The sequence below is a fragment of the Magallana gigas genome, chromosome 8 (genome assembly GCF_963853765.1).
Source record: "Magallana gigas chromosome 8, xbMagGiga1.1, whole genome shotgun sequence".
In the NCBI taxonomy this organism is placed as follows: Eukaryota; Metazoa; Mollusca; class Bivalvia; order Ostreida; family Ostreidae; genus Magallana; species Magallana gigas.
Window position 1 is genome coordinate 31701231 of NC_088860.1, and position 27352 is coordinate 31728582.

General features: G+C 33.1%; 1 protein-coding gene across 1 annotated transcript; it reads right to left on the reverse strand.

Moving 5' to 3' along the window:
* Nucleotides 1-4472: 4472 nt before the first annotated feature.
* LOC105339353 (zinc finger protein ZIC 4) lies at nucleotides 4473-9925 on the reverse strand. The gene is made up of 2 exons (XM_011444873.4): nucleotides 8741-9925; nucleotides 4473-5132 (listed from the first exon to the last, which is right to left on the reverse strand). The coding sequence occupies exons 1-2, from the start codon at nucleotides 9603-9605 to the stop codon at nucleotides 4621-4623; spliced, it is 1377 nt and encodes a 458-aa protein (XP_011443175.3). The 5' UTR covers nucleotides 9606-9925; the 3' UTR covers nucleotides 4473-4620.
* Between the last annotated feature and the right edge of the window lie 17427 nt (nucleotides 9926-27352).

Below are 27352 nucleotides of genomic sequence, written 5' to 3' on the forward strand. Positions count from 1 at the left end.
AACCTTATTCAAGACGTTTTCATCTAGCTACGAAACCGCGAGAGTCGGTGGAAAGAAGCGAGTGAAATAACAGTTTATATAATTTTACCTGTTGTGTTGATACTTAAGAATTCACTAAACCGAAAAGTTTACAATTAAAAAAAAGAACAAAACCTCATGATGAAAAGGGCATGCTATACATTGTAGATATCCAAAGTCAATTAAGAACTTTTTTTAATTTTAAGATTTCAATTTCTTGGTCCATAAATCTTTCATCTGAAATCATACCAGTAATTGTATAAATATAATATAACATTTTTTTTTTTTTTGCGGTCAAACAAAGAAAGATATCGCCGAATATTTCCCATATCCCACCCGTCAAAAACTGTCATAAAAGTCAACACAGATAATATTAAAAGCCCAGCTGTGTACACTAATAAACTATTACAGAACAATCCGGCAGTATTCGATCATTACATGTTGTGATAAAAAGACCACCTTTTTGTTGACAGAGAGGTCTAAAGTTAGTGAATAATGATGTTCTGATAAACCGAGGTTATATAAGTATACATAGCTTTTTTCCCCCAAAAAAACAGAAATCATTAGTAAATCGCATTATAATGATTTCTTTTATATATACTGTGTAAATCAGTTCAGGAGCAAATCAATAATGCGTTTCATTTCTTAGCTACGCATGATATCATCTATTGTTATTGCTTGTTTTGCTTTAGTTTGCATGTTTTTTTTTACTTTGGTCTAAAATAAAATATATATAAAATAAATATTTTTCAATTAAACAATATTATGCATTCATGAAAATATTTGTGGGCAGGTAAAATTGCAAATTTATGATATACATGTGCAAGATGCGCAGAGACTACCACCCCTAGAATCTTTAAAAGAAAAGTTTCAAACCAACTGCTATCATTATATACATGCATGTATTACAAATATCTGTTCTTTTACGCGCAAAAGGTACTTTTATCCTTGTTGGCACTGTACATATCTATCGCATCAAATATTTGAGTGCTATTTATGTTCCCGCTAATCTTACAAAAGATACCCAGGAAATAAGAACATGCTATTTTTAACTGATGATATCCATCCGAAGAGAGACAATGAGTGCATACTTTGCACTATACACATTATTTGTCCGCCCATCACTCATCACCGGAAAAACCTACAACACATGTCGACCCCCGATAACCCCTAAATCTTGGACATACTGTTACATAGGTGTATGTAATCACGAGCTTAGTTCTACTGATCTTAGTACTTATAATAATATATATGAGATTCGGGGTGGGGTAACTACAATTTTCTAATATTTTTGTAAGAATTAAAATTTCAATGCCTTATCAATGTCCATTTAAATGTATACGAGAAATATAAAGAAGGAGGCAGAGGAAAGTAAAAGCTGTATAGAAGATTTTTTGTTTGATGTTTCACATCTATTCGAGATTATTTGTGAAAATCTACATATTGAGTCAGAGGACTTCAGATTATGTTCTTTAATTCAGTGACATACGGTGGGACGATCCGAACCCTCGACTTAAGGATTAGATCTATCTGACATGCATGCATGACGCCAGAACGGAAGTAGTACCTCCGATCTGCCTCTGTGTCTTTGTTGCAAGGACGCAATTTGAAAAAAAAATCACTGTTATAATAAATTTCACCGTAGATAACAAAGAAAAATTCGTCACAACAAGTTTACGATAAAAATGAATTGGTTCGGTCTAATTGCCCTTAGAGTGATTTAGTTATGTCATAAACCGTTTAATACGAGCAGAATATACGGTGTCTGCCACAGTAGGCAGAGAAGAGACTACGTGGAAGAGGTGACGCATCAACTGTGAGGCTTTTTATGAAGACATAAGCGACCACCGGCATGGCGGTCCTAACTAGACAAGTTCCGCTAGAGACTGCTGGGAAACCATGGCGAGTCTTTTCCTTGCTGTGCTGGAATTCGTGCTAAAATAACAGGGACCGCGTTTGGCGGGTAATATGAGGGTAATTTTCTCTCTCTGTCCCAGTGTGAAGGCACTTTGCTTTGTCCTTTTATAATAATAAGTGTCATTGCGCGTATTTCATGTCGCTTAGGTCCGTCAGTGATTATGGCACGTTTTTGTTCTGGTTAATACACTACTCCCGGTGCTAATGCAGAGGCTGACAGGACCCTTCCGGAAATGTCCGCAGACAGGAAATGTTGATTTTTCCGAACTTATAATTCGACTAGACCTTCAGAGAGCGATCTCGAAATGTTTCTGTCGCACGACAAGATTATTAACTTTCTTAACAATGTTTCTTTATCATTTAATAATGTATGGCAGATATCACAACCAAATTTTCAATAACAGACAAATATATATGAAGTCTGACGAGTTTCGAGCGTCATTTATATTGTTTCATCTACCCTTTGATATTCATTCTTCTTATCAGAACCCGAATAACGAAATATATATCCAAAAACGAATTCAATCAAAAGCATAAAATCTTCATTAAAAAACCTTCATAAGAGCATTCGTTTGACAACCATCGGACACCAAGAAAGGAATTTACAATACTCTCGATATAGAACATCATTATCGTTCTAATCACATTTCTTGACACTTTAAAAAGCTAATTCTGAGATAGAGCCTGCAATGTGTGGGTATTTTTTCTATTTACTGATTGATAGTTTGGAGTACTTGGCACCTTTGGGGGTCTCAATCGTACAGGTGCGCGGTCACTTGGAAGAGCCTCGGGTGTTTAAGACTCAAGGGTGAAATACTAAGTATAAAGCTATTCTGAGCTTTATTAAGAACACTTGACACATTACACTTTTCAGTGTTAAAATAATATTTTGCCTGGTCCCCCATTTAGGCTTTAAATTAAAAAAAATGTTAGCTGGGACTCTTCAGTCTCAGTTTTGCCTGAAATTCAAAGTGTAGCATCACTCTTGGTTGTGTTTTGTGGTTGGAGAGGGCCCACTTTGAGCTTCTGACAGCAGCAAAACTCTCTTCTACAATTAACAGCACAAACCTCTGAGCAAGGCCTACCCATGTTCTATTCAAAGCAAACCCTTAATTAGCAGGTCCAACGCAAGGGCACTGGACCGGCCAGGTACCCGTAATTCCGTCCGCCTCCAATGATGAGTCATCATGGGTAGAACTGCAGTTCCCTTGTGAGAAAAGGCTGGAATCTACTGCTCTCCGGGGCAAAACCAGATACCCTACAATGTACAACCGTCATTAGGTGGATGACAGTTTTATCATGGACCGCAGATAATGACGAGTACCCGACTGATATTTGAAATATTTCTAGTATTGATGTGACGTCCTTACTGTGTTCAGTTCTGCTCGTTACATATTTTGTTGTATTTGATCAGGCAGATAACGGGCTCTGACCTTAGTCAGACCTACGTGAGGAAATATTACCTCCATCTAGGCCCTGATGCAGGTGTTAGTCGGGGGTCAAGTTGCGTGTGTACATGTATTTCTACTGTTGCAATGACTTTGTCTGAAGTTATTGGGGGTTTTTTTTTATCCTAAGGTTGACCTATATCTTGTGACAGTGCGCATACATCTGACACCGACCCCTCGGGTTTACCATGACGAGGGATTTTGGTTTCCTTTGTATTAAGATAGGTTTTTTTGTGTGAAACCCGCTATTCACTCAGGTGGTGACAATACTATCACATGCTTGTGATGAAATTCATAAACGGCCATGATACGTTTGTGCATTTTCAGCTGAGCTTGTTCACATTTCTGTGGAAAAGATCTCTGAATACCATATGCTTATGGACAAACCGAATCTAACACTATTATATAATGGCGCATGTGTACCAAATGTTACGTTTCTTTAACATATTTTGTACATTTTATCCCAGTTCTGTATCTAGTACATTCAAATGCCTCAATGGTGATTTGCTGTTTCTTCCTCGCTTCTCTCTGATTAAAAAAATTTATATAAATTTGTCATGTATTATTGTTTTCATTTGTTATCGAATTTGCTATGGCATTTCAACGATTTGATTCTAAAATACATTTGATTTCGCTCATCCAACTATAGAAGGTCCTTTGTTTGATTCGATGGTTCCAAAAAACACCAAACGTATTTGTTTTCGCATGATCATAGTCCAAGAATACTATCGAAAAAAAATGTTCCTTTGAGTTTTTGGTAAGAGGACTGTCAAATCAGAATTAACTGTAGTATTTTGAAAAAGTACATATCATTTCTCATGGTCAAACATTGATTTTGGAAGTCGCAAGATTCGATGATGCAAGCATGCACTTTAAGTGTAAATGCACCAGCAATTCATTGGGGTTATAAAAAGAAACAAATGTCAGTTTTAATTTCGAAACTCAACTTATCTTATAGGATTTTAAGTAAGACATTCTAAGAAAAAACTAATTAGGCCTTCTGGTATAGAATGCCATAGGAAACAACTTTTTCCCGATTAATGTCATGCCCATCATCAATTAACGAGTGGAGAAATAATAAAACTTCAGTTTGTCAATAAGATTTTTTATTCACGTATATATACCACCATATAAAAAACTTCACAAACTGATGATCAAAACACCAAAGACCTATTTAGCTATGTAAATTCAACAGAAAAATAACTTAAATGTCCCTGATATATAAGTCACATTTATGTCACGAATATTGCATAATGGGCATTGGATGGAACGAAGAAAGGGAGGCAATGCTGGAAAAGTGGGTGTGGTCTTTACTCCCGGGATTCACAGATGTCCGAGGGTGGCAAACAAACCAGTCGTTCATTTTTGGAACTTCCGGTGGCGGATGAATGTTATGATCCAAATGTGATGCGCCGGATATGGTATTGATATCCGGTTTTCTATCGACGGTCTGATCGCTCATTGCCGGGGATTTGGCGGAGTGATCCGCGGACGGAGTGGTTCGGTTAGTGCTCTCGCTACACACGGACACCTCGTCAGAGTCCTGGCGCTCCATCGTTGGGGAAACATCGCCATGGATCTTCATGTGCTTCCGGAGAGAACTTGGATGCGTGTAACTTTTCTCACAACCCCGAACCCGACAATTATACGGCTTATCACTCGTGTGGACATGGGAATGCTTTTTTCTGTCCGAGCTGTTTGCAAATCTGCGATCACATCCGTCAAACTCACACTTAAACGGCTTTTCACCTACAAAAGAGAGAATAAACCATGTATACAACTTATCACTGCAGGTCACGAAAATCCTTTTTACCATTCAGTAAAAACTCTTCTTATTGAACTATTTGTGCCATATCAATATCTACCACTTATACCATAAAGAAATATCATTGAATTTACAAAGATAAAAACCTGTTATAATATTATGATGCACACTTTTGTTAAGCCTTGTAATTGACGTTCATGGCTCGACTTGTTGTTTTTTTTTAATCTCTTAAACTGGTTTATTTTTGAAAATCATAAATCACAACTGAAACTCTAATAAAGCAAATGTATTTTTTAAAACTATTTTGTTCTTTCTTTCTTTCTCTTTAATTTTTTTTTTATGTACAAGGCTTTATAATTTTGTACGTAAGATCTACTACATGGAAGAGGAAGATACGTTGATAAGTTAGAAGTTTTTAAAAGTTGGATTTAAAAAAAGTAAAAAATAGTTAAGTTTTCTGGCTCTAGTTTTAGAGGTATTTATTAAGAATACACTGTATATCTTGACAGAAAAGACAAAGGAAAGACAAAAAAGTCAGTGGAGGTTAGTTAAGCTTGTTCCGTATTTTTTTTTTTACCATGTTTAGACCCCCACAAGACATCGAACCCGACTTATTATCCCTAACGGTGCTAAACCCGCTGCTTGAGTTAAAACTACATTTCCCGAGAAATCGGATTGGTGACGTTTTTGTTGACATTAGCTCCTTAATTCGCCGAGAAACACCGCTGTGCAGCTGCAGCTAGTAATCCCCGTTGATACCACATAACTTGGTCTTCAAATGGTAGAGAAAAGTCGTGCAAATATTCGACTTCTTTGTGTCGCGTACTATTTAGTATAGATCTAGTTTCATTCATTATTTTGTTTATTTGTTTATTTTTGCACTCGGAAGTAAAATATAGAAAAATATATAATATTTGACATGGACTGACCTATGAAGTGTGAGATATTTTTTCTCTGAAATTGGAACAAAAATATAAAATTACATGATAAGAGAGAGAGACTGACTATATATATAATGAAGTAGAAATATTTTTTTAATTAGAGGCATACTATGTGTTGTACATTAATCAATTCTAATTTCTGTTCAACCAGATAAAGTAAATCTTTTTTCTTTTTAATTTTTATGTTCGTTTAAATTTCTTTTTTTTTTAAATACTGGGTTTTTTGGTTTTTTTTTTTAAAATCAATATTTAAATTATTCAGATTTTTAAAATCATTCTATAAAAATATAAATTGATTACATTGTTGTCGAAGACATAATTTATAGATAAAATGAATCAATGCCAGTTTTAAGAACTTCTTAATTCAGTAACGAGCTGGAGCAAAATAATGTTACTAGTATAGGAATTCTGAAGTACATTTATTTTAAAAATCAATTTAAAAATACTTAAAACTTTATCTACATGTATGTAAGAGTTATTTAGAAGAAATGAATTTTATAGTAATTAGGGGTTTTGCTATACTTTCTTTAAAAAAATATAAGGAAAAAAAGAATTATAAATAAGTATACCACAACTTAAATAACTCTTTTATTCATAAATGATAATTTGCTTTTTAAAAATGATGATATGGAGAATTTTACGCTTGTCAAAAAAGCTTAAGTTTTAATAATGACAATTCATATGCAGAAAATAAAGAATCAAATATAGAACTACAGATGTATGACTTTTCTTGTGTTAATTAAAGACATGTTCATAAAAATAAAAAATAATATATTTCTCCATAATAATTGAATATAACTCCATTTACGGGTATTTGATATAGAAAAAAAAACTCTGTTCTTTTTATATAGATATATTTTAATAAAAAGAAAATAAAACAGAATAGGGGAGGGAGAGGTGAGTATTATTGGATCAAGCTTTGCGGCTATCAACGGCTCGTTAATCTTATTAAGGGTTAGATTAGCCTTCTAATGATTTCTTAACAGCCCCTCGGGAAAGTCGATGTACGTTTATAACGTAAATTTATTGCTGATACTGTGGTAAGGAGACTTTTCTAACACCCCATTCAAGATGGTCAGCATCCTGCCTTAAGGAAGCGAGAAGGAAGGTCTGGCAATTTCAGCATTTCTCAAAGGTGATGGATTTACTACGTCAAAATGATTTTCCAAATCAGGTTGGGGGAAATAATTGATTTGTTATGATCCAAGAAAGTAGAAGCCAATTAGGCCTTTTGGTTTTAAGCCTTTCATTATCGAATGTTATTACGCGACAAACCAAGGAGGTAAAAAGTCACGATTACAAAGTAGGTAAAGCATTCATAATGCGTATATCAGACATTGGAACTCTTCTATCGATTGTTTTTTAAATACTATAGATCAAAGAAGAGAAAGAAAAATCTGTCAAATCGCTCTCGTATGAAAGATGGAGGACCGCGGTTCCCAAAGAGGAGGTGGATGTTTGAAGGACAAAAAATAATGTATTTTCAATACATAACGCTTCATAATGACCTCTTCAGATGCCAATAGGGAACCCTCCCTCCATACAATTCTCACGGAGGGAGAATTCTCCTTTGTATTTCAACATCTGTACGTATTCCCCCCTTAGCGTATGTCTTTAAGCGGTTTTCGAAAATAAAGTTTGTAAAAAAAAAATATTAGAAGGTCCATTTTCAAAGCTAAGATTGTGGGAACTTGGAATGTTCAAAGCTATAGTAACGATCTCTTCTTTTTCTATTCTCGGACACGTGTTGATTTTCCTTGGACCCTCGCGCTCGTGCATCGTGCAAAGCGGTTGCAGGTGATGTACTTTCTATCTCACACCTGTCAGAGTGCCTACTTGTTTTTAGGAAATAATAAAATCTCAGTAAGTACTGTAAATATTTTGACTGGCTCCCACACCGGCCTTGCAATCGTTCAGGGAAAGAGGAGGAGAGACATGTGGTGTATATTATCTAGTCAAAATAAACTCACTTGAAAATTGTCAATGTCAAAATGAAATAGAAGCACAGGGCTAATTGGAGCTTTTAGAAGTGCGAACGTCACTACAGAAGGGCTATTTAATCACTGATTTATCTGATATCTTCCTAAACAATGGCGGTATCTTTAAATTATCTATAGCGAACGAGATACTAATTGAGAAGCTATTCTATCACCTGATAAAATACTATTGAAATCCAGTTTTACTCATTGTACAAAAAAAAAAATACAAAACAAAACATTGAATATTCGTAACCTATAAAAATACTTTAAAAACGTGTATTATTTAATAATAATGATTATGACCATATATTTATTTTACAATTTAATAATAATTTGTTACAGCTGGACAATGTATTTTACATAAAAACGAAAAACTAAGATATATATTTATGCGGTAGCGATTAAAAATAAAACCCTTCTTAAGCCATATTTTATATATTGTATGAAACTAGGAAGAAAAAAGAAGACAACTACTAGGTTTGCTTTTAAAAATAAAAGTAGCACTTTATACTCTAAAATAGAGAGAGAGAAGACGGTCATACATAGTCTGATATATTATATGATCATTTTGTACTTAAATTAATCTTGTGATTTATTTAAAAAGTTACAAAATAGATTGATACTGCAATTTTATCAAGTATTGTCTAGTTTGGATACATAGAAAATACAAACCTGTGTGTATTCTCTTGTGAATCTTTAGGTTTTCACTTCGAGCAAACACTTTTCCACATCCCGGAAATGGGCACGGGAATGGTTTTTCTCCGGTGTGGACCCGGATGTGATTGACGAGCTTGTACTTTGCCTTGAAAGGTTTGAATTCTCGTGCACACTCCTGCCAATAACACGTGTGATTGGTCTGTTCTGGACCGCCGACATGATCTATAGTAATGTGGTTCACAATCTCATGCATTGTGTAAAATACTTTGTTGCACGGCTTCTTGGGGTCCGACTGTTCCGGGTCCACCCACAGGCATGTTCTCTCCTGTTTAATGGTTGGTCTTCCGATGTACGGAAGGAAGAGTCCCGGACCACTTTGTAACATGTTCATGGGGTTCATAAACTGCTGCTGGGCATGTTCATATTGATCTATCCTACCCGAAGCATTGAAGCTCATTTGGTCACTACGTCCATACATATCCCCTCCGCTTGACGGCATATTGAAATACCCGGATTGTGAATGCACATGCTGATGACGTGGGTTGTGATATGACGACACATCGGGACGGAGTCCCTGGTAAAGCACGTGCGGGGAAACCTCCTGATGATGCTGTGGCGGGAATCCGGACGAAGCCGGAAATAGCATCCCGGAACGAGCGGAAACGTTCCCATCATTAGCTGACAGTCCGAATTCAGATCTCCTTATCAACAGATCTCTAGACGCTAAGTTCCCGACGTTGGAATAGGACACAGGGTATCCACTAGACTGGGAATTGTAGTAGTTATACTGTTGGTTTTGTAGCATTCCGCTGTCAGGGTAGCCCACCCCGGGGGTCGAAAGATGCTGGGATTCTCCACGGTCCACAAAAGAACTCAGCATAGTCTCAAAGTCAATTGGTTTGTACGACTCACTCGTTTAACTTTATAAAGCAAATACACGATTGCAAGAAAAAAGTTAAACAGTTTCTTAACAATTAATCAGTTGCACTTTTAACCACCAATGTCTTCTTTTTTGAAGTCCAAAAAGTCCACAAGTTTGCAACAAGGTAGGAATCTACATTCCGCTATATTGGTAGGATATTTTGTCAGTAATGAAATATAATGAAAACATCTTAAGGATAAACAGTCGAACAGTGCGTCAGGATATTTAATACGGTGTGCGAGTTACCGCGTTGTGTTTTGAGACCTGTATGTTTGCGCTGTTGGAGACTTATCAAACTGTAGCTCCGCCCCCTTCCTTCCGTCATTGGGTCTCAATATCAGTGTGAAATCAATAATAAAGTAATCAGCGCTTATACAAACGACGGGGATGAACAAGGTGTAGATATAATTTCATTACAACTTTTCCTCGCTACTCAGTTGTGCGTTCCAGTAAGCATATTTGAGTTTTTTTCAATTAGGTAAAATTGCTTATAAATTCTATTTTTTTTACGTATTTACAGGTAAATACATCGAAAAAAAATCTACCTTATATTTATAAATCAATTTAATCAAATTTACCAAAAAAGTTGTATTATTGTGATGTGTCCAGGTAATTTTTTTGTTTTTTAACATAAAATAATTATATTGTTTAAATAATATCTGTCTCATAAATTTTTAATATATCTTTTAGTAAAATGTTACATGTAATTTGTAAACTTATTGAAAAAATCATTTAAATATAGGTAAGGTTGGAAGAAATCGACCTTTGCGTGTCTCATCGTAGTCCTATTAACACATGATTTCTTTTTCGCCATGTTTACATAAAGAAAAGTGCACTATTCCAATTAAATATTTTTTACCGCCAAGATTCTGAGAGAGAGAATGAAAAAATTTCGTAAAATATTGATGGGGCTGGAACTGATTATAGCTCCGCAAGCATAATTAGCCCGGCCATATGAAAACGGCCGGCATTCGTTCTGCAAGCGACATGCGGTCATTTAGATAGAGCAATGTCATAATTTCTCTAATGTGCGCGGGTTGGGGAGAAACTCTAAGCCTGATGATATTCTGTTTAGAAATGCAACTGAGAAAAGTTATTAAGTTTGAAAACCGGCGAAATCTCCGGTTCCTTCATAAATAAAATCGCAGACATTTTATTATCAGAGAGTAATATTAATACTCGACAACAGGGTGTATAGGTTGTTATTTTTATATGCTCACCCGATCCATTTTCTTGCACATAAAGCATTAAAGAGGAATCAAGTGTTTCGCGCAATCTAAGCTTCTAAATTATCTTGTTCCTCCTCAGTTTTATTTCGGTTTCAACATAACATTGTGCAAAGAGTTTAAACTTTAAACCTCCGCTTGTTATTTTTTCTTGTTTATAAAAATTTTTTTAAAAGAATTCTAAACTTTTAAGAATTCATAACAAAACATTATTTCTTTTAATCATCATATTTAAAATATTTTTGAAATTTCAAATGTTTTCGAATTTTAAACATAATAAAATGTCTTCCCTACATATCAAATCGGATACTATTATTAGTATTAGTATTTCTATATGCATGCACAGCAAAAAACAACTATGAATGAAAGTACGCGGAAATTACATGTCAACCTGTTGGCGGATTTAACTGACCCTTTTATTCATTAATTTTTTTTGGTACACCTTAAAAGTATAAAACTCTTTATACTATGTACCAACTTTTACACTACTTTGAAATAAAACCGAGAATTCCAATAAATGTAGCAGTTTTGTAGAATTATTTAACGCGTTCTATTTATCTTAAAGGACAATTGTATTTCAGTAACTGATATTCTTTAATGGATAACAATTAATTCAAATAAGCTTAATTTCAAGTGTTTTTTGGTGAAAAAAAAATTATGACATACCTTAAGCTTATTTAAAGTGAGTATTAACAAGTATATAAACAAGTTATATTCAATTTTTAATAATCTTTTTAAGAGGTTACTGAAGTAATTTGTATACCTACGTTCAAGAAAGTGTCACTTTCAGCTTATTCTTCCTGGTAAAAGAAACATCACAGCATACTTAACACGAAACAAATTAAAAAAATAGAAACTGTATATTCAAGCTGTTGATAAAGGCATGTTAAAAATATCACTATATACGCTCATTTTACAGTCTAAAAAAATTGAAATAAATATATATACATTGTGTATGTAAAATGACAAGATTTAAAAATAGTGGAGATATCAAAAACAAAAACAAACAAAACAAACAAAAACAAACAGTACAAAACAAATAACATTCCATATTTATGATTACAAGAAAAACTTTACCCTTCATAGTGATTTGAAAATCCTTCCGTTTGTTTATCGTTGTTGAAACATGAATATATATATATATATATATATATATATATATATATATATATATATATATATATATATATATATATATATATATATATATATATATATGGATCAGTCAAATAATTATATTGTTATATACTGCAAAATACTAAATGAAAAAACAAACCCATGATTAGGTGATAAAGATGGTTCAAAAAACTGGGTGAGGCATTGTTATCGATTTTACACCATCTTGTCACTGTAAACAAAAATCAAATCTTGAAAAATAATTCCGTAAAAATCTTATCTTATGCGCAGATGTTTGTAATAGAGTCCATACAATTGTCTCTTTCCTAAATTTGAATTAAAGCACACCATATTTAGTAACTAGTTGATAACGTGCACGTATTTCCGTTTCCGTTTAAAATTTAGCAATGTCTGTTTACCGGAAGAACACAGTGAATTTTATAGTTTATAATTTATGAGTATTGAACCTTGAAAAGGTTATTGTCATAAATTTTAAAATCTAAAGCAAATTTGATTAAAAAAAATACACTTGTAAAATACATTAAGTAGTATACATTCTGGATATAATGGAAAGAAAACACTCCATTCCTTCAAAATCAAAAGAAAAAATTGAAAAACTAAGACATGATTTTATTTGTGATAAACGTTTGATTGAATTTTTTCTACGTATATATCAGGATTTATATCATTGTTCATACATGTAGGAATATTGCATAGTAAAAGTAGTTAATTGACAGAAAAAGTAGATAGCAGCCATAAGTTCAGTCAAATTATCTGTCTTAGTTTGGTTGACTATCTTACTTTTTACCTATGAAGCTGGACAATCATTTTAATATCCATCATACATGTATCTACATTAAATGTTATTTTTAACTATAAAACTATTATTTAGTAAAGAAGAATTTCATTTTTTATCTTTAAAATTAAAAAAAAAACCTACACCTTCAATTTTAAAAAACTCTTCTTCTCAAGGAGATTTATAAAGTCTAAAGGTTGCCATGACTATCCATCCCTCTTAATCCTCTCGTTTCGTACGTCTTCATCTTATAAGTTTTCATAGAAAATGCAGTAAAAAACAGCCTCTGCATGCTACATGTATATATACTATGGTCGTTTGTTACGTTCGAACCAAGGACCTCAAACCCATAGCTTTGGAATTAAGACGTGACGGTCACAGAATCAGCATTTTCCATCAAGGTACCAATGTAATTGCTTTGGTGAAAATATACATATAAAGTGTAATACTTATATACATTTACAACATTTTGTTTAAACGCCGAAATACTGAAATAACCATATAAACTAAGTTGCATGACATCAAAACTATTTCACTTCAGTTTGGTCAAACAAGTCACTAAAACCAATTTAAAGCTTGAAATGCCTACTTACAGAGCTAACCTTTACTGTACAATATTGAACTAACAAATTAACACTTTCATACTCGTATATGTCTTTCAAATCTTGTCAATGACGTATCATATTTTAATTTTTATTCTTAACTGCGTGTATTGAAGGAAATGTAGAAACTCTATCAAGGAATTTTATTCGTTTATGTGAAAAATGAAAATAATCATGTTTAGTAATATGAAATGTCAAATTAAGAAGGTTGGATGACAACAGATTACCTATATATTGGCTATATAAACCACCTTTTTGCAAAAAAAATAAATAAAAATCGACCATTTTTAGTTTTAAAAGTTCACAATATTCCTATATACCAACTTTTATACAGAGCTAAAAATCCAACCCTCTTAAAAAACAATCGAATATACATTTTTGCAAAAAATACATGTTTCTCATTTACCAAAACGTTCAGGGATCTTTAATTCTCTTATAAAGGGGACAAATGCAGTCTAAAATTGGCCACAACCATCGAGGTTGTGGCCAATTTTAGACTGTGGTTGTGGCCAATTTTAGACTGCATTTGTCTAAACTTGGCCACAACCATCGAGGTTGTGGCCAATTTTAGACTGTGGTTGTAGCCAATTTTAGACTGCATTTGTCTCCTTTAGAAGAGAAAGAGATTTTCTCTATATAAAAATATATAGGAAAATACCTAAATTTCAAAGGTAAAATATATAAATATTTTCTTTACTAAATAATAAATTATATAGCTTAACATATCATATGTTGAAGTTTTAGGTAGGCTGATGGTTGTTGACAATCCAATCTCCTTTGAACAAATAAGATTGACAATTTTACAAACTATGCAAAACAAACTTGAATGAATGGATAAAAAACGAACAAACATACAACAAAAATAAACACTATGTACCATATATTTCAAAGTGGATGAATCCAGAAAATAAAAGAATCGTAAAACAAACTATTTATATGTAGAAATACAATTGGGATATCAAAAATCAATGAAAAAATCTGTCTAAATGCAAAGAAAATATGATAATATACTAAATAGATTAAGTTAACGATTACAAACTACACAAACAAGTTTGGCATAAATACATCATAAATACATCATCTTTTTCTTCATAATAAACCATATAATCAAAATGACACCACTATAAAGGACTAGATTCTTTCCATAAATGATTTTTGTAAGTTTTAAACCTTTATCTGAAACAGGTTAACAGAAAATAAGATAATACATGAACTCAATTGAGTTTTACCCTTAAATGAGGACAGGTGGTCAACTTAACCAACGTTTTAATTTGAAACTTTAAATCATAAAAATGCGATTTTTTGGCTTTAAACTTTGATTTAGGTAAGAATTATCTAACTAAAAGTTTAGCTTTGAATTTGAATATTTTCCATATGTTTATCCTGAGCTCTTTTACTAATAAAGGGCAATAAAGTCTAGTAAGATAGCCAGGAACATCCAGCAATCTTAAACACGTATATGTTTTATAATACCAAAGTCTTTTTTTTAACTTATGATAAATAAAAATCAATTTATCAAAGTTGCATTTTAGAAATGATCAGCATATACTGTACAACGAGTCTAAATTGACGAATGCTGACATTAGTAGAACATTAACTAAACAAAAACGACCGTTATCATTTTATAAAATAATGTAATTTTTAAATTTAAAAGAATGAATTAAATGGCAGGTAGAGGTTTTTTAAATTATTTAAAGTTAATATGTTTTGCAGGGATTTTTTTGGATTACAAATTTTATTCTTTCTTAATTTTTTTTTTGTGAATGTAAAGGAGGAACTATCATGTTAAAATTGGTAGTAATTTTCAAAAGTGAAAATATTAGATAAAACCTTCATTATACAACAAATATATGAAATGCACTATTTGAAATAATTTTACAAATTATGTGAGTAAATTAATTATGGCTTTGCTTTAAGATATTATTTCAGTTGTTCGAAGACTTTGATTGGTGTTGTGAAGATGGATCTCCATTCTCCAAAGACAATTTTCATTTACAAAATATAAAAGAATAAATAATATTTATGTTTACATTCAATTATATTCAATTAGTGTACTTTTGCATCGAAAATACAGATCAAATGAATTTTGTTTAGATTTAAGAAATATACAGGTATCCAATAAGCATATATGACAAGAAATATTTTTAAAGTTTGAATAAGTAATCAATTTCTGATTTCTGTACGTTAGTGTAATAAAGCTCAGTATATATACTAAATTCATCAGTTTTCACATTTTATTGCCTTTTGCATTCATTTGATTCTTAACCACTAATCTCCCCTTATTATCATTTACGGGATAAAGCTAATCAGTTAAACGGAAGATTGCGCCAAAATTTCCAGCTCGCTAATTTATGTGCGTTTACAGTATAAAGATGTTAATGTATAGAGAATGTATATTCCTTTCCTTTATACATATAAGCTTTATTGAATAAACAAGAATCTGAATTTTTTGCAAATAACATTTTTGTATAAAGATATTCGATAACATTGTTTTTGCCATTCCAACGCACAAGCATTGGAGAGATACACTTATACAGACACAATTGCTGAAGCAACTTGTTGAGTCACAACCTTGTGACACGAAAATCTCCTCTAGCCCTCGAATACGTTCTGGGACACCCAAACAATCCCCTTGATCGGACACTACAACAATGTGTTTATCGTCTTCAGCTACAATTAAATTTGGACTCGGTTCGGGGATATGAACGTTGATTCCCTTGTTTTCGCGCCGCGGGAGGGCTATCTTAAGTACCTAAGTCATACATTGGTAATTAAAGCCCATCGTTTTGCCTATTTCTCCAGAAATAGTGGAGTTTTGAAAATGATAAATACATTTAAACTAGTGCATCGTAAACAGCTGTAAGGCTAGCTAGCTCATTTTTCATACCATTTTATCTAAAAATCAAAGCCAGGATGAACCTTCGGATTGTCGCTCCGTGACTATCGTTGCTTTGCCAGTATTTACCAAATGAGATAAAAAGAGCGCATTGCTTTAATCTCCAAACAGCTACGAATGACGGTCGAGGAATGGCGTACCCGGGGTATCGTGGGAGCCGGTAAGGCATGGCAAGAGAGAGCTCTAATCAATATCTGTGATCCACGGAGAGGTGGGATGGCTATTTGAAGCACCTCGAGGTGTTAAGATGGCCTATTTGCTTATCCTTTTACCTGTGAAAATGTTTTGCGACGTCAAGATGATGGATTTTTTCTTAGGCTCAACTAATCCGGATTGTTTCAGATTGTTTTCACCTTTTTCCCAGGGTTAGAGATATAATGGCTGTATTTTTTTTATCGTCTAAAACCCAGACTTATATCTATCTTAAGTCCTATAAAAAAGAGCCTCTTGTTCTATACTTCTGAAGAAAGGATAACCCCTGATAATTGTGTATAGAATGCAATAGTTTTACGCATGTTCAGTTGTATTTATTGCAATCCAGAATGCACCACGAACGCCACTTTCTTTTTCATTTGTCCTTTCCAAAGACACCTTATACTGCTCTAATCTTGTTGCAAAAATATTTTGTTCCATTCTTATTGCACTGAACAAGGTTCAAGAGATGATGAGAATGTATTTAACAAATTGGAGACATCTTACCTTTAGGAATCCTGATAGCTTTTACTTCAGGTGTAATGGAAAATGGCATCAGATTTCAAAAATACTATGAAAATGGATTTCATTTCAGCCGTGTTCTGTGTTTGGGCCCCTCCTGGGGAAACTAATTGTTGATGGTAGTTGATATGACTGTCGGTTCTTTAACGTGTCATTTTTCATCATAAGAGGAAATAAAGAGCACTGCTGAGGGGTAATCTAAAGGCATCAATTTATAGGAATCCTGCGAAGCAAAAGTCGAAAGCCGATCTTTGGTTATAATAAACAGTATGGGTTTTTTTATGATGAGGGTAGGAGTTCAAACACTATTAGTCTTTCATTAATCTCAGAATATATATATATATATATTTGTGTTTGCGGTGTTACGCAAGTTTTTGAGTTCTTATTAGAAAAAACAAGTACTCCAAAATTACCTAATTGGAAACAGACTTTGGTATTACTGTTCTCTTTCGAAATGTATTGAATCATAGTATCAGATTCACTTTTTTCTTTTATATTGCAGATTGATTTTTGAAGCATTATACCTAGTTTAGAGGAGAGGGGATGTGGAATGCAGTGGAGAATGATATAATTACCGCTACGATATCTCAAAGAAATATAGTTTTTCCTGAATCTCACTTGATATATCATTTCAGAATTAATTTAATCAAATAAGAATTAACACTTTGACACTCATCAAAAGTCATCGGACACCTATAACGCAGCATGGGCCTCGATTCTGTTTGATTCGCCACGGTAGTAATTTTGAAATCGGCATGATGCACAGACTGAGAGAGGAAAACACAGAGAATTCAGATGATTTATAGTGGAACTTCAAACAAACACGTGTTGTTTTTACATGTTTTAATCAGTAAAATTCTTATTAATGATAATTTTTTGACGGCCTGTAAACTTCCAGAATGATAATTCGTTTATGAGTGATACACGTCTCAGAAACATTTAAAGGATTCGACTGTTGAACAGGTTCAGACCATTGCTTTTGCGATATAAGATCAATGGAACTCGAGTAAGAGATAGCGCGTTCATCATTAGCTTCAAAACTCGTCCTCTACAACAGATCAGTTTATGATAAAATAATTTTCTTTTACTTCAAGAGTGAAAAATGGACAATTTCAAAAGTTAGCATCAAATTATCTCGCCTCGGGTATTTGCTTTCAAACAGTGTGTAAATATAGCTATATTTAATCAAGGATAACAGCTTCAAGCAAATTACGAGGGCTAAAAGAAGCATCTGGTCCTGGACGTCTTGGGGTTAACCAAATACCCATTTTGATATTCCGATATGTTACAGGCAAATGTAGAAGTCAAAGGAAAATAAAAAGGAGATAAATATCGCATATTTCAGTCTTGTAAAATTAGCCCTTTTCATCAGACTCATAACAAGCTGCATCATTTGACGGACTTTACCGCTTTACATCGCGTCATATTGTGAGGTTATCTTCTTCACAGGGTGAAAAGTGACATGAGTCGTAGGAAACCGGAAGTTGCGCATATGATACCTGTTGCGATGTCGTATTGTTCGCTTTATTTATTATCTCATCCCATTCTAATGAAAGATAACAAACCCGATTAATAATATGAATGTAATTAATTAATGGTGAAGAGCCCATATCTACAACTCATGTATTTGTCGTCCACAAGTCTCTCGACTGCTAGAATCTGTTAATAATAAAATTTGAATCAACCAAATTTTTTTCAGTGACGTCATATACCTTTTAGGAAAAAATAATGCTTGCATGGTCAAATAAGTGTTAAATTATCTGTGAATGTGCAAAAGAGATAAATATATATTTGACGACAGAATGTGAAATTTGGTCATAAAATTTTGAAAAAAAAGTGTCAGCTGTATCATGTGTACGCGGAAACCAGAAACTGTATCAGAGCCCCTTCTTCATACAATGTCTGCCTATACAATTCACTTGTACGCCATACTTCACGTCATCCCGGCGGGGATTCGAGAATATAAATCAACGTTTCAATTTAATACGCGACTCGTGGTTATTATAGGGAATTGTGGATATAATTTGTGAATTAACATAATCCTTAAAATTGGCGGGAATCCTGGGTGTATATAGGAAATTCACGTCTGCTTTATTAACAGTCGTGCTTCCGATGATTAACTATATACTTTAGAAAAAAAAATAAACAGATTATGGAGGAGTTTTTAACATTAAATTTCATAGTAATTTTTGAAGTGCAAAAAGTTATATATGTAGTTCAAGGTTCATACCCATAACCTTTCTAAATGAGAAACTTGATACAATTACTCCGGAATTATTCAAGGTATTTCGAAAACCATCTTCTGAGATATTTTGATGAACTAGGGGGGATTCAAATGAGTAGCTTTTATCTAATCGAGCCTCGTTTTGGGGGCTCAGTAGCTGGTTAGTGAATTTGAACTAGCTGTTAATTGGACAAACAATGTCTTAAAGTGTCGATCTATTCTCACTAGTGGTCACTTTTAATGACATAGTTGTCACAACTAGCCCCAGTTATCACCGTTCACGTGTGTCGCAGCGCGCAAAGGGGGCAAATATTTAAAGTCGGTTTAATTTCAGAAGTGGCATCGTATTGTTTGCATTGTTTCAAGATTAACCTGTCAATTGGACTGGTCGCATTCTAATAATATGACTAAGTGAGAATCCACGGCCAATGGTGATATCCAGTAATCCGGACAAGTGAGTGACCTGTCCGGGATCAAGCACTGAGTCAGCGCCACCATAATGGTTACCCAGAGAGCGGACATGTTCAATGAAAAAGTTTTCCTCTATACCTGGTAAATATATGACAAATATACCATTAACCCGAACCCCCCCCCCCCCCCAAAAAAAAAGGATAACAAGAGTCAATCCTCTAACAAAAATAAAAAACAACAGTAATCTCAAAATAATGTTTTAAAGCCCCTAAATTTTTAATCATACAATGTATATCCAATTTATCTTCACATATATTACTTTTATGCGATTTTAATGAAACATTAAAAAGTGCATTTTTTACTCATCCAAAAGGTAAATAAGCATAAAGAAAATTGGATAGTTAGGCTTTATAATATGTAAAAGTTAAATAGATATGAAACATGCTCCAGCTAAGAGTATAAGATTTATTTTCAATTAAGAGTAAGTAGTCCGGCTGTGAATAAAAATGAAACAAAGTAATTTGAAAGAAACACATAGCCCAGAACCATGATAGATGGTAGTTTTAAACTCAGGATGTGCAGAAAACAAAACATGCATTTCAAGCAAAACGTATGCAAAAAAAAACTTCCAAAAAGGATGAAGAAAAAATAGGAAACGGTGTATCTTCTAATGCAATACGTTAAATGGATTTTTATTTCAGAAATTTTCAGTAAAAGAATATTGTAATTTTATATTTTCATTTATCCTTTTTGAAGTTCCATATCTTTTTTCTGAATAACTTTTGGATTGAAATATATAAATGATAATTACATAGAAATATTCTTTTATTAATATAAAGTATAAATATGTAAGAAGAAAGGAACTCCTTAACAACAGAAAGCGCATACAAAGTTAATGTTACTGCTCATCATGTATATTGAATTTCAAGCAAAACTACAGCACCAATTTTAATAATCTACTAATGACATATCGAAAACATTATAATTATTGTAATATTATAAAACATGTAAACTTTTGAGTCACATTGAGACTTGTGGAAAATTTATTGGATGTATATTTATTAAATTTCTGCACTTTCGTGTAAAGGCAAACATGGGAAAAACGGACCCGATTTTGAACCCATGGGTAAAAATCCAACCCAGACCCCCCCCCCCCCCCCGATTAGGAATTTCATGATTTTGGGAATTAGGTTTTTTTTTTTGTTTTTTGCTTGTCAAGATTTCTGAGGATTAGTCTAGCCCCCCACTTTCAATTTGTTTCCGACGCCACTGTCTTATATATTATACCCAATCCCAAGATTTTATTTAATTCTATATTACAAATTTGCAAAAATAAAACTTATGAAATATATACTATACAGGTACCAGATCATTATACTGAACGTATCCAGAAAATAACAATTAAGATTGACTTGTATGATTATATATAGTCCTATTCGATAATGTCAAATACGTTAAATTAAGCAGACGACATACGTGTCGAAAAAATATTCTACAAAAATGAAGATTAATTTTTTGAAGAAGAAACAATATGATATAATATTTTGGTTCGCGTTGAACAATTTTATATACGGTATCTATAGATATGAAATTTTGTAATCTGGTAGGATCTAATTTGTTATCTTTTTGCGCTCACATGAGGTCATGTGTCTGCTTTACGTCATTATGATGTATTTTAAATTGAAACTTCAAAAAAAAAAATCTTTAATATCTAAGTATACAGAGCTCAAAATAACTCATATATTGCTTTCAATTTTATCAGTTACCCGATTTTATATCAAGATCATCCTGGTATCTTGTTATTCGGAGTATTTGTGGGTGTTCTGTAACGTTAACGTTTGGTGTGCTGGAGGTGGCTTCTTTAACTTGAAACATCTTTATAAGATCTCGCTGACTGCCAGTGGCCCAAAGGGAGATCCACAGTAACAATGTTACTGTCTCCAGGTTACACTTCCGCTGATGAAAAAAAAATTAATATGATGAAAGTTAATTTTTTCTTTGTTTTGTATGTATCATTAATTGAAATGTTAATTGTTAATCATGATTATACACATTGAAAACGAAACCTCGCCATTGCAAGGAAATAAAATCATTAATCAGTGAAATAGAGGGATTATTTATTATAATCAATGAATATAGTAATATGATTTATTTGTAATAATATTAGATACATTGTGATTAATAATAATGGTTAATAAAAATCAATATATATTTCGAGATTCCGCCATTGCAAATAATAAAAATATATTTTAGCATATGTGATAATTTAGACTATAATTCTTAATTAAAATCAATAATTTGAAATGTAGATATAAAATTCGTAAATATTATATTAATGATGATTAGTAAAAACCATAATATGTATGAAGACTTCACAATTGCAAATGAAAAGTGTTCAAGCATAGATAATATATGATGGTTCTTTATCATTACATGTATTATTTTTTTGTATGTTATTCGTTTTTGCGACAAAGGGTCTTCGTTTTCAGAAAAATCTTTGTGACACAATGAACATTTATTTTTTGTCAACTCTCTTTACCCTGAAAGTGTCTGCATGCTCTGTTTGATTTTGAAATGATGAACTAAAACACACAGTAGAATCATTTAAGGTGGTATGGGACACCTGTCAATACTAATGTGGATAAAAGTACACTATAATCAAAATAAAATGTTGTTTATTTCGATACGAACTACGTCACAATATATGGAGGTGTCCCATACCACCTTAATAACAAAATGACGATGAACTTTTCCATTTTTATACAACATGTAAAAAAAAAATATCAAAAACATATGCTTGATTCTTTAACGTACATGTAGTTAAAATTGTGTCCCTGAAAATCAAAGGTTATAGGGATACTTATAATTCACTGTGACCTCTATTAAGTACTAATTGACGCGGTAAAAGTTTCAAGCAATGTATATCTGCATCAACTTTAAAGTTAGAAACTTAAGAATATATTTTTATGCTTAAATCTTTAAAACGTTTGTTCACAGTATATCTATGTGAACAGAAAATGTTATATGACTATCAAATTATAAATTTAATACCTTTGAAGACAAGGACTTCAAAGATATCACACATTTGTTTTGCAAATAAGATGAATGTATATAAGGATAAAGGGAAAAGTTACTTTTGAAATTTTGAAATTAATTTGGAAAAGGACTACCTGAAGAAACTAGAGACAGTGTGGTGTGTAGAAATCTATATATCTTTTGATAAGAAGAAAAATGAATTCAAAAGCAAAAAATTCCTGTTACATGTATTTGTTTAGAATTACTGTTCCCAATATGCGTGCAATTTTAGAACTTTGGCAAGATAAACAGGTATATTGTCCACCCTAATTATCTATTGGCGCGTCCTTTTTCCCCATTTTTTTTTCGATAAAAATAATTTTAAAACTCGGTGTCCATAATTTTTTTTTCAATTATTCATGAATAACTATTGATAGTTTTGCATGGTATCTGTGAGAAACAAACAGGTTTTTTATACTCTAGCATTCTCCTAAACGACATTTTTTTTAAGGAAAAGTTAATGAACTTCTGAATTTAACCAATACGTCCAAGTCTCCCCTTGGGATTTATGTGTTTTCATATTAGCAGCTCCCCGGAGGTCGCGCACATTCTACGTTCATTTTCAAATTTTCGTCGCCATCTCCTTGTCTGCAAATTATTCAAGATATAGAATGTTGTTTTTTAAATAAATTAACAGCCTTGACAAGAAACTCTCCAGAAACATATTAATGTTTCTCCCAGAAGCCCCATTTTATTGCTCAGCGTGGCTCGAAACAGAGGACTCCTTGTGACCAAATTGACGGGGGATCGCCTTCTGGTTTCAGTCCTACCTTGAGGCTTCCTAATCTAATCGGGCATTCTTGTTGCATTTTTCTGAGTTTTGTTTATCAGAGGGTGTCTATTGAAATTAAATTATCAGATATATGATTGTATGATTGCAAGCAAGATAAGTAAATTTGTCGTGAAAATATCCCTCATTTTTTGGAAGCTTGATACCGCGTGTGCATTTTAATTGTCCCTCAGAAATATATATTTCGAAATAAAAAGTGAGGAGGAATTTATCAGATCCTAGTCTTGGAGTCATTAAAGACCTTCATGAACCATAAAAAAACAATAAAAAATAAAAATATCGTACTACGTCAAGATTAGTACAAAAATAAAAACACTAATAAAAACAAGATAGAAACAGAAGAAAACAAAGAATAAATATACGTTCTACGCTTCCATGATTTATTTATGTGGATGATAAATTATGGAATATGGTTAATGTAAAAGCGATCGCGTTTGATGAAAAAACCAAGGGTGTCCTCCCAACTCCCCAAAAAATGGTCTTTGAAGCTTGACATTGTCCGTGGTCATGATAAATGATTTTTCGCATAAATACCTCAGTGAGATGATCAGGGTTAGGTCCCCTACCGTTTGCTGCTAAAGGTCGACGTGGTCCTTATGATAATACGCTATACTAATAATCAAATCCATCCGAGTCAATTCGGATTAAACGGTACTTGTTCCAGTATCTTATCATTTTTTAAACGTTATATATTTTTGGTCAGTTTTATTGAATGTTTTAGTTTGATTACTCACCATTTTTCTTTCAGAAAAATAATTACAGCAAAAAGTGCTTTTGTTTCATTCGGATTTGTTTTGGAGAGGTTTTTTTTTCTCTCTCTTAGAATTAATTTGTTCTTCTTTCTATTCAATTGACAGATTGACCACACCACTTAACTCGGTGTTAATTGATTCCCCGCGGAAAAATAAAGAAATATAAAGTTCTGTGTCAGTAAGGAGAACGCGTCTTCGACTTTTTTAAATGCTTAATTAATGAACTACTCCAAATCGTCACACAAAAGGGGTCTATCAGACAGGAGTCGCTAGTTTCTTTCTTTGGGCAGTGTTTGAATTGTTGCCACTTGGTTCTGTAAAAGTCAAGTACTTCTGTTGACAAAAAGATAACGTTGTCAGATTTTCGTTGACTCCATACAATAATCTCTTCTAAGCAGTCGAGGAACCCGCAACAAAATCTAAGCGTGCATTTTTTGCATTGATTATCTCCCTTGTTCAGAAAAACCATCGTGGATGGTTTAAGCATAAAATTGTACAATAAATATGTAAATTTTGCTGGTATTCAAATCAGTTGTGTGATAAAGAGCCCTGTGAAATCTTAACTAATGTGGGCGTTTCCATTGAATTACCCCAATGATGCTATCCAAACATGGAACCACTGGGATTCATAATGATCGAAGACGGATGAAGGATGCAGTTTTACGCTTTGATTTGCAAATTAGTCATGTATAGACCCCTCCAAAAAAACCAACGAAATGAAAACAGTATCGCCCCGATTTCTATACACACAAGCATTTTGGTAAACCATATTCTTGTCTGTATGATTTGAAAGAATTGAGTGTCAACGCGATGCATTTTCTCTTTCAAAAGCACGGTCCTCGCGAGGCGCGATGGCCATTTGTATGCATTGAAACCTGTGCGTTAATCCGGTAGCGAGACACGCAGGCGCATCCAACAACGACCGACATATTAAACTATGTCCCGTGACTGAAGGGAGGAATATGTTTTCAATATATGTCTATAATTCCGTGAATGATTTTTTGACACACGAAGAAAACAGGCCTTCGACCTGAGTGATTTTTACAGCGAAATCGCATTAATGTTTTAATTGAAGTCTAAATGAATTGTCTGCCAGGCCACCGCCTTCTACGGGAAATACGGGTATCTATGGAGTGGTAAACGTGGACGATTTTGTCAATGGCGCCAGTTACAGCGCCTGTGGGACTTCATTAAACAATGGAAGACGTTGTTTTTAGATATGAAAATAACAAAAATCTATAATCAGACAGTGACGCATTTAATTGCAGAATTAAAATCCATATCTTTTTCTTCTTCTGTAGACTGTAATTCCTATCATCCTAAAGTGACACTTACCATTTTTGTAATTAATATATATATATATATATATATATATATATATATATATATATATATATATATATATATATATATATATATATATATATATATATATATATATTCTCTGCGTCTTGTGTAATACATTAAAACATCTTATTTTTAACTGCACCTTACCGACGTGATATTAAGAGTATATTTTCAACCATAAAATGGTTACAATCTTTTCTATATCATAAAGCTTTAGAAATATTTACAAAAATGTAAATGAACGTGTTTATGGACCATAATTATATTCCCACATTTAAATCTTTCTATCTTCAATACATGCATGGCCTAATCCCAAAATCTCGCCATGTGTATATTCTTTGGTAATGTGGAAACGACAGTAAGGCCAAAATATCATATCCTGACGGGACATGTTACACAGGATTTGCTTGTTAAATTTTTAAGAGGGCTGGATAATTGTGGCCATTTTTAGACTATATTTATCTCCTTGCGAAGGAAAGCTGTATACATGTACATGTATATGAAAATATAACAAAATATTCAATTTAAAGTCCAAATTTTTTTTTTACTAAATGACAATTTATGGCGAAAATTGTCATATCTGAAATAAAGTAGATCTGTTGGGAAAGTTGTTTGTCATTGCCTGTTCAGAGAAATGCTTTGCTATAAAGAAACAACTTATAGCTCTACGTAATAATAGTGGACGCACGTAAATTACCATGTAAGCAATCTATCTGAACATATTCAACAACAACAAAATACACACGTTCAAGTGGAAATACGTAGAACGCACTAGGTACACATGCGTGCACATCGAACGTACACCATATGTTAACACTAAACAAGCATCTTTGTAAGTAAACGTTGTTGAAACCCAAGAACAATTAACAATGGGTGATTATAATAGAGGTTGATAATTTAAATGATAAATGAAGAAATTTATACTATTTGATCATCTGAGGTTATAGAAAAATTGATGCATTCACAATTCCATAATAAAAACAGTTACATAAATGTGTTACCATAATTTAAAACAGCTTATCAAATAAAATCCTAGGAAGAGATTTTGCCAATGTTATAAAAAAATTCTTCTACACGATTGTAATACAAAACATTTCCTTTTTTATATTCCTTTTTCGAGCTTTATAATAGCAAGACACGGAAAACCACAAGCATTAAAAATATACTGTTCACAAATGCCGGCTTTGACTTTATATCCTCTTTTGATGGAGTAGAGTTTCAAATGGATCCGAACTACTGCGGAACCCGGTAAGCTCTCAGCAGGCCAGAACAGAGGAAACGCGGGGAAATCGCCGGGAACACGATTGGAGCAGGAGATAACGGCATCTCGGCTTCTCTCGCTCTGTGATGCTGACACAATCCGCGTTTTTACACCTGCTGTCGGTCATTAAAAATTGTTTATTTAGCTCCATGTTACTCGATCATTAATGAGTTAAATCCAAATATTTGAAACTTTATAGGTGCGTGATGGAGATATATATTCAGAAATAACGATAGAAGCCAATTAATAGAAAAATAAATTTCGCATTGGTGGTCCATTTATGACTCCAACACATTGTGTTGTGTTTTTGAAAAGGGGTGTTCTATTTTTCGAGAGAAAAAATAATTAAGTTATAATATTGCCACATAAAATATCACGTAATTAAATAATGACACCAGTATGACGTATCACTGACGTTTGGCGGCGGAGTGATCTACAGCCGGGTTATTAGAGCAGCGATGACAACGCACCCCAGCGGGACCGTCATCCAACCAA

Bases quoted from the DNA above. Each gene is read 5' to 3' on its own strand.
- LOC105339353 (XM_011444873.4), bottom strand. From the start codon at position 9,605: ATGCTGAGTTCTTTTGTGGACCGTGGAGAATCCCAGCATCTTTCGACC. The intron at 5,133-8,740 runs GTTTGTATTTTC...TCTCTTTTGTAG, and splicing joins TCACAAGAGAATACACACAG to GTGAAAAGCCGTTTAAGTGT.